The 8,393-nt window shown below is 33.0% G+C and overlaps 1 protein-coding gene across 12 annotated transcripts in view; it reads left to right on the forward strand.

Annotated features, from left to right (window-relative positions):
• Window positions 1-6,320, forward strand: part of LOC101741980 (type 2 phosphatidylinositol 4,5-bisphosphate 4-phosphatase) — a 65,481-nt gene extending 59,161 nt beyond the window's left edge. For all 12 annotated transcript variants that reach the window (XM_062671150.1, XM_062671151.1, XM_062671154.1 and 9 more), the window contains one exon: window positions 55-6,320. In XM_062671150.1, coding sequence (XP_062527134.1) covers window positions 55-351 — 297 coding nt within the window. In that variant the 3' untranslated portion in view covers window positions 352-6,320. The remainder of the gene's footprint in view (window positions 1-54) is intronic.
• The last annotated feature ends 2,073 nt before the right edge of the window (window positions 6,321-8,393 follow it).

An 8,393-nucleotide genomic window follows, 5' to 3' on the forward strand; every position in this document is an offset into this window, starting at 1 on the left:
GAGCTCGTCCACCAATCTAAGCAATAAAAATAATACAATTTAATATATTTTCAGTATCAATCTCTGAAGAACATGCCTGTTCGGTGTCCTCACTGTCGGAAGGTATCATTTGTTCGTTCACCATCCGGCGGTTCCAAAGCTCGAGTTAAAGGTATTATATTTGCTGTTCTGGCTGTAATTTTCCTTATCATTGCTTTGGGTGTCACCCTTGGCACATTGTCTGCGGCAAAAGCTCACGGCGGCGGAATCTTTGTGGCTTATGTGGGAGCGTTCCTGGTCTCCGTCATATTGGCCAGTCGTGCCGTCTACTACTTCAGGATGAAAGAGAGTTCCATCGAAGGAACGATGTAAATAAATAAAAAAGTATTTAGTTGTGTTTATATGTAATATTTATATGACTTGAAAATGTATAAAAAAAAAAACATTTCCATTTATTGATATAGTTTGAATTATTCATTATTGAAAGCTATGTTACTAGGTAGAGCCGCGTTTGGTCTGTTTATAGATTACGGTAATGTTTCACATCTGCAGTGCATCTTTAATTTTTTTTATTTTTTTTTCTTTATTAAAGCCATGCAATCTTTAATTTTCTTAATAAACAATTTTAAGATCATTAAACTAAAGGACATGACGGAAAACGATTACGTAACCTAATAATATGTAAATTAAAGAACTGGTGTCTATAATTTGTGTTGCGTCTTAGTTACACAATCATTAATGCTGACCTTTGGTAGAAGCAGGAAGGTCGATTATGGAAAAAAGAAATTATGTGAACCGCATATTTAATTTTGTTTATTTTTATAGAAATAACAACATTCATACTCGTAAATTACAGTCACAAACAACAATATCCATGACACTGTATGATTACGTAATAATCCAAATAGCAAGACGTACCTACCTAATTGTTATTAAAGAAATTACATTTCTTTTCACACTTTCACACCTCCGTGTTTCGGTAAGTTTTGAATTGTGTGCAGATTAAAGACATCAAACAGATACCAGTAAAAAGATATTGAACTCAACAATAAAAAATTTCAGGTATTTTTAAAATACCTAAAATGTATTATTTATTTAGATTAGAGAGGGTGGACGGATTAACAGTTAGATCGCTAAAAATCATTCGATTTAACGAATGATTTATTCATGAAAATACTCAGCAACCTAAACTGATGATTTTTCTGAAGTGAAGTCGCTTACAAAATGGCTGATTGACTATAATAAAATAAAAGTGACTTTCCATAATCACAAATTAAAAGAACTCAAAATTTTATCTTAGAGGTAATGCAAACGATAAAAAGGAAATAATTTAGCTCTGCCACTGTTATTCAAAGCTTCAAAATAATTAATCTATCAGACAATAAATACAGCGTGTAAGGCAATCGCTCCCGGGGTCAAAACGGCATTCATTTCTAACTTAACAGATAAGCCTAAATTTCTACGAAAAAATAATAATATAATAATCTATATATTATATAAGAATGAATTGCTGTTCCTGAGTCTCGCTAAAACTCGAGAACGGCTGGTCCGATTTGGCTAATTTTGGTCTTGAATTATTTGTGGAAGTCCAGAGAAGGTTTAAAAGTTAAATAAATATGAAAATGCTTGAAATTAAATGAAAATAACAATTTTGTTTTTCCTTTGATGTGTCCCCCGTCGAACGGATTCCTTTTATTTGAGGCACTGCGAAGTCTGCCGGGTCAGCTAGTAATAAATAATATTTATTCGTAGCTAAGTTTAGATAGTTATGTGTCTAGTAAATTGATGCTTCATAAATCCTCAATGTAAAGCGTGCAAATGTCGAGGGTGTTAATTTACATTGCTCGGAACCAGTGACAGCTAGAAGTATGCTCGCGGGAAGACATTAACTTCATACGTCAACTTGATTTTATTTTTCGTTACATTTCAATATTTAAATAAAGATGTGATGTGTAAAAATAAAAATAAAAAATTAAGAAGAATGCGAATTGAGAAAAAACGTGATTCCCCGGGGAATAGTTCTTCAGTCACCCGCAAATTCCTGTAACCTGTCTCGACATTGCATTTGCATTTCTTGGCTGTCTTGTAGTGGACCATTATTATTCCGCGCATCGTTTTTTTAGTGGTGTTCTATGACCGCTTGAGCCGTACTGGATGTGCGAGCTCTCATTAAATAAATAAATAAAAAAGCCCTTTATTCCATGCAATTACATATTATTATTTTTAGTATAATTATGTTATATGCATGAACACCTCTCAGGTAAGGGCCTCCTCCAAAGATTTCCATTTTGTTTTGTCTCTGGCGACATAAATCCAGTGTGGTCCGGGAACTTTTCTAATGTCGTCCTCCCAACGCGTGTACGGTCTACCGACGCGCCGCTTGCCCTGTGGACCGTCCCATGCGGTTACTTTAGATGTCCATCTCCCATCCCCGAGTCGTGCTACGTGGCCAGCCCACTTAAATTTCAATCTTTGAGCATATTTGAGAGCGTCCACTGTTTTGGTTATGCTTCTTATCTTTGTATGACGGTTTCTATGTGTTTTTCTTATGTTGAGCATGCTGCGTTCCATTCCCCTCTGGCACGTTATTAATTATTTTTTTATGTTACACGTAAATTTCCACGTCTGGCAAGCGTATGTAAGACATGGCAATATACAAGTGCCCATCATTTTCTTTTTCACTTCTGCGGGCTCTCATTAAACTACAGTAATTACACAATTTTTTTTTCATTAAATTGTCCTGAAAATGTGCTGAGATTATTCCACGGCACTATAAAATTAAATTAAGCACCTACGCATATTAATAACAGCGTTTAATTGAAATTTGTAAACATAACCAGGACTTAACTGTATTATTTTAATTAGTCTATTTACAGGGTGAATTTTGTATATTTCTAATATTATTTTATGTTGTTCAAAATTATATAAAAAAAATACAGGATGTGAAGGTGTAACTGTTCTCGAAGCTGAAACGGCAACAATATAAAGTTAAAATTATGTTCACTTATAAATTTAAAAAAAAAATAATAAAATGAAATAAAGGTGTTTTTAATAGGTTGTAATATCCGTTATGTAATGCGAAATAGGTGGACGGACGCTGTCTCTCGCGCGTTGCAGACTAGGCTTCAAACACCGGCCGATTTTTATAAATATATCGGATTTAAAAATTAAAAATAATATTTTTGTTCCATTATTAATTTGTGGATCATCAATTCCATAATCCGTCTTCGGTTTTGGGAATGTTTACAATGCACCATATATTGAGTATTGTTCAATAAAATATACTATATTTTTAGGTTAATCAATTTGATTGTTTTTATTGTGAAGAAAAGTAAAAATACCATATTGATTTATAGGAAAATAATAAAATATATGTACCTACATATATCAAATTCGTTACTTATGTGTTTTTTAAATCACTGTAATTACAACAAACCACCATACAAGCTGAATATCACTCACTATCATTTCACTATCCATTTACTAAGTTAAATTATAGTTAACGTTTCTCATTTATTTATAGTAAATTAAAAATTTTAAGTCTCTCGATAAAGTACTCTGCGCGCTTCGTACAATGAAAATTCATTCTTAATTATATTATTATTAACAACGCCAGTTCTCATATTCGGGAACTATTTCAATGAGATCAGTGTGCTTAGTGTGAGTTTCTTAACGCTCTCGATAGCGTAAAAGTTAAGTCAATTTTGTATGCAGTTGGAACAGCGCCCCTAGCGGCAAACGTACGCAAACGATCCCATTCCATACAAATATGAACTAACTTTTACGCTATCGAGAACGTTAAAAAACTCGCAATAAGCACACAGACGTAGTATTTGATACGATTAAAGCGCTTTAAAAACTCTTTACAGAAGCCTGTCTATGTATGGTACCTTAAGCAGTTTTGGTTTTTAGCGACATTCATTAAATATTAAACAACATACAGTTTTCACGGTTTGCAAATCCTGAATTCTCGTAGGCTTGAGTAATTTTGAAAGAATCGATCACTCCACTCTCTCGAAATATTAAATATTTATGCAAAATATCACGCACCCATATTTATCGGAAGGTAGAGCTAATAATTTCATAATTATATAGCGTTAACGTTGCACACTACATATATGAGAATCTTAATCAGTGGATGATGCTTTGTTAAACTAAATTGTATACTTAGTCGAGCTTTTTTCTAGCAATACTGGTTCCTTTTGGATATAGATCGCAGGGCTAACGCTGAGCTACCCGCAACCGCTGTAATTTTTTCGCTGTAAAGATCGGAGGCACTGGGTGGACACATCCCTGACACGTGGGGTGATTGTCCGGCAATTCAAAATTCAACTAAAAAAAAAGGTTGAATACTAATCTAAATGCAAATGAAGGCGAATAATTCATAACGTTATTATCGCGTAACTTTGTCGCCATGCTCTAGCTGGTTCTGGCTTAATGTCGGCGCTAAGTGTAAGGATGCTTCGGTCAATAATAAGACCGTTATTCGCGTATGCTCGTCCAATGCCTGCATAAGATATTCGTTTTGATGTTATTGACACACTCTATATACATTATTACAGTAAAGGCGCTTCATCATGTAGCGCTGTTATCAATAATTGTGTTCGTCATATTGTCCCTGTGCACTTGTCGCGTTAGTCATTTGATGCGAAAAATTTCGGTGTTTCAATGATTTTTCAATCAAATGAATGTCAGGCAGCTGATATTATAATAATAAAAATTACATAAGTCGCCGCTGGATAAAATTGATGTAATGTACAGAGTGTATCCCGCCGCGCTGACTTTATGATTGTATATCCAATGTGCCATTTTACAAAGAAATCCAAGAACTTTTAACTGGTAAACGTTTATTGAGCTAACTAGGAACTGATGAAGATGGTATTATTTCGTGCCGATTTATTGTATTTTGTTCGTAGTGTTCAAATTCAGATTACTACTTATTTGACTTACTTGACTTTTAGACTTTGCTGCAATAGCTGTCATACTTTTTTTTTGTTGTGCTATTTAAATTGCAATAGTTTTAGGACACTAAGGATACTTCATTCATTATGCTAGATTTTTCATGTTTCATATCGTCATTGAGTATTTCGTGAATTGAAAATAAAAGAGTTAAACTGTAGATAAAGTTGATAAAACAACAATTCAAAAACAAAACACTTGAGTGCCTATATCTTACACATTATCTGTGTAATAATATTAATGGTAAAATAATATTTTCTATTTCAATAAGATCTATGAAAAAAACAATAAAAAATATACGTGACACTTCAACTCCCCTGACAATAGTTATAACTGGGGACTGGATGATATCGAAAGAATACGTTAGCTTGAACGGCGATAGACTGTGAAACGCCTTGATATTTAATGAAAATTAAATCTTATCCATAGCAAATATGAAAATACTTAAATAAATCTAGATTAAACAAAGGTAACTTGCTAGGAATGAAATAGAAAACTTTAACATTCCGAACGGAAACAATTTTTTGAATAATCTATAAATATTGGTACATAGAACGTTAGGACACTCTTAAGGATGATTTCATTAAACAAAGTAGCTAAATGATAAAATAGAACAAAGAACAATAATCATGTATTAAACTTCTCTTTAATTTTTAATGTTTTTAAAATTTGACTATTTTCATTATTTACCGATGACTCCGAATTATTATCATTTTCTTTTTAGAATCTCAAAATTCCCTAAACATAAAAATAAAATCTTTTTTTTGGTAATATATGCGTGTTCAGATAATAATCTGTCTAAACGATGTAATATCTAATTTGTAAATTCGGCTGTAGCAATTGTATTTAAAAAGAATTTGATATGTTGTATTGTCATTTGTGTAATCATAAAAGTTAACAATTAGCTAATAGGTCGAATCTAATATGTAGCGTGCTTTGCTTTGCTACACTATAAGGCCAACGGTTTCGCTACGAAAAGCAGCCGGTAAGACAAACAATAAAAAAAACCGTACCTATGCTTGCCACATACAACCTTTGTGTCGTTAAAGTATCCGTTTCCTTCGTAACTTACTAAATTTCAGAATATGTACATACACACGTGACTATTTTCGAATAATAAAATTCACATTTTTCTGAATATACATAATTCACATATATATTATAATGATGATAGATAATAATGTAATCTAATGTTTGCAATATTTAATTGTGATTTATCGGTTATTCGTGTTTTCTGCGAAATTAAAGACTTGTGGTACTGGAAATTTTCATGTCTAAGTTTTAAGATAATGTTCCGTACCCTAATATGTTACTCATTATTTTCTAAAATATTAGTGCTTACATGTATTTTAGTTTTAAGTCAAATAAAATGTAACCATGAATTAATCGTCTTTTATTTTACATACCTACCAAATTTTTTTTTTTAAATTAGGCATAAAAAATAAATTAAATCAATTAAAAAAAAAACATTATACAGACTACCACGCATTTGACCCAACCCATACTTAAAAATATACTCTTTGTTTATTGTCAATTGTCAAACTTTTGTTATTGTTTAAAGTCTGTGATCAAATTGAGAATATATTAATATTGTTTGTCTTTAATATTATTTATCTATAGTTTAGTTTTAATAGTGTTTGACAATAGAAACATAATAATGTTTAAACTTATAATTTCAATTCATTATAGTCGAATTTCGACTACTGCGGGATCACTAGTATTATAAATTGTACCGTAGACAAAATAATTTACATAATGATACATCAGACTAGCACATAGGCTGGTATCAGCGTCGATCAGCACAACCGTCTCGTTCCTTATAAGTAAAAAAGTAGGTAACTAAAACATTCATCAGAGAATAGACAACAGCTTTCTCTGATGATTACACCGGCGCGCGACGTACTGCGATTTCAAACGTTTTTATTGGTATGGCGAATGGTGAATCCTCACCTCACCATCGTCATGCGTTCCGGCTTGACGAATACATCGAGTGGTGAAAGGCTATTCGGTTTAGGCGACATTTTTACAACTGTACAGGAGAAGCCATATAAAGTTTAAAATTTGGAAAAAACATCACCACAAAAAAAAAAAACTTCAGCTATTTGAATGGAGTAAACTTAACTAAAAACATCAAACTGTTGATGCTGATATCAAAACGGACCTTTAATAGCAAACCAAATCAAATAAAAAAAAAAAATCAACATAAATGAAAGTACATACTTGTTAAACCTCAAAAGAACTACCGCCAATTCACAAAAACTAGCCTCCGTCGTGAGAAGAATTGGCAAGAAACTCAGCGGGCATGTCTTTGTTTTTAAAACAGCAGATTTTTTTTTAAATGTTCATTTTTACAATGAGTATTATAACGTAACAATTATTACAATATTGAAATGCCCGGAGCGAGCAACTCATTCCCACTTTGTGCAATCTTCTAGATAAATGTCGCGTATTAAGCGAAATTTGGCCTAATAGCCTTTCACCTCTCGATATGTTTAATACAATTGAGACTGAATAGTCTCAGGATAGGCGGCGGAATTCGCGGCATCGTGTTCTATAAGCTCCGATAATCACTAAACACTAAGTGGACAATGACCCTGTTCGCCATGACACTAGAAAGAAGCCTAATATAGTACGTTCAACATACAGTACGCGAGTAGTTTTACTGGTGGTAGGACCTCTTGTGAGTCTGCGCGGGTAACCACCATCCTGCTTATGTCTGCCGTGAAGCAGTAATGCGTTTCGGTTTGAAGGGCGGGGCAGCCGTTGTAACTATACTTGAGACCTTAGAACTTATATCTCAAGGTGGGTGGCGCGTTTACGTTGTAGATGCCTATGGGCTCCAGTAACCGCTTAACACCAGGTGGGCTGTGAGCTCGTCCACCCACCTAAGCAATAAAAAGTTTTATGTAATTTATATTTTTCATGCGATTAGTGAAAGCGAAGCGTGTCCTGATTTCATTAGTATTGATATATTATTATCATTTACTATTTTTCCTTGTGTAAGGTTTCTTTTTTACTTTATTGACAAATGTCTGAATTTTCCATCACTCCTATACATAATACGAACATATACTTACTAAATAAAAATAAATGTAACAATTTACATATATTGAAACTTACGTTCAATGCATATATAACATATGAAGCTATAATATTGTATAGATATATGTTATTATAGTGATTAGGCACATTGACAACAGCAATCTAATCGGATAGGTAGGTTTCCTTAATCTTTCATTGAAGGAATTGAAGGCTTTAGATGTCTGTTAGCTTTAAATTCAATGTCTTATAGTCACTGAAAATTTATTCCACAATCGAATGTCCTAGTCTCGAAGGGAATGATCTAGAAAAAAAAGGGAAATGCTTGCTTTCTGATTAAGCAAAGATAAAACGTGCGTGTTGTGGGCAAAAAAATCTTAAAATAAAAGAAACAGTACTAGGAAACGGTAAAGATA

This window comes from Bombyx mori, chromosome 11 (assembly GCF_030269925.1).
Source record: "Bombyx mori chromosome 11, ASM3026992v2".
Classification (NCBI taxonomy): domain Eukaryota; kingdom Metazoa; phylum Arthropoda; class Insecta; order Lepidoptera; family Bombycidae; genus Bombyx; species Bombyx mori.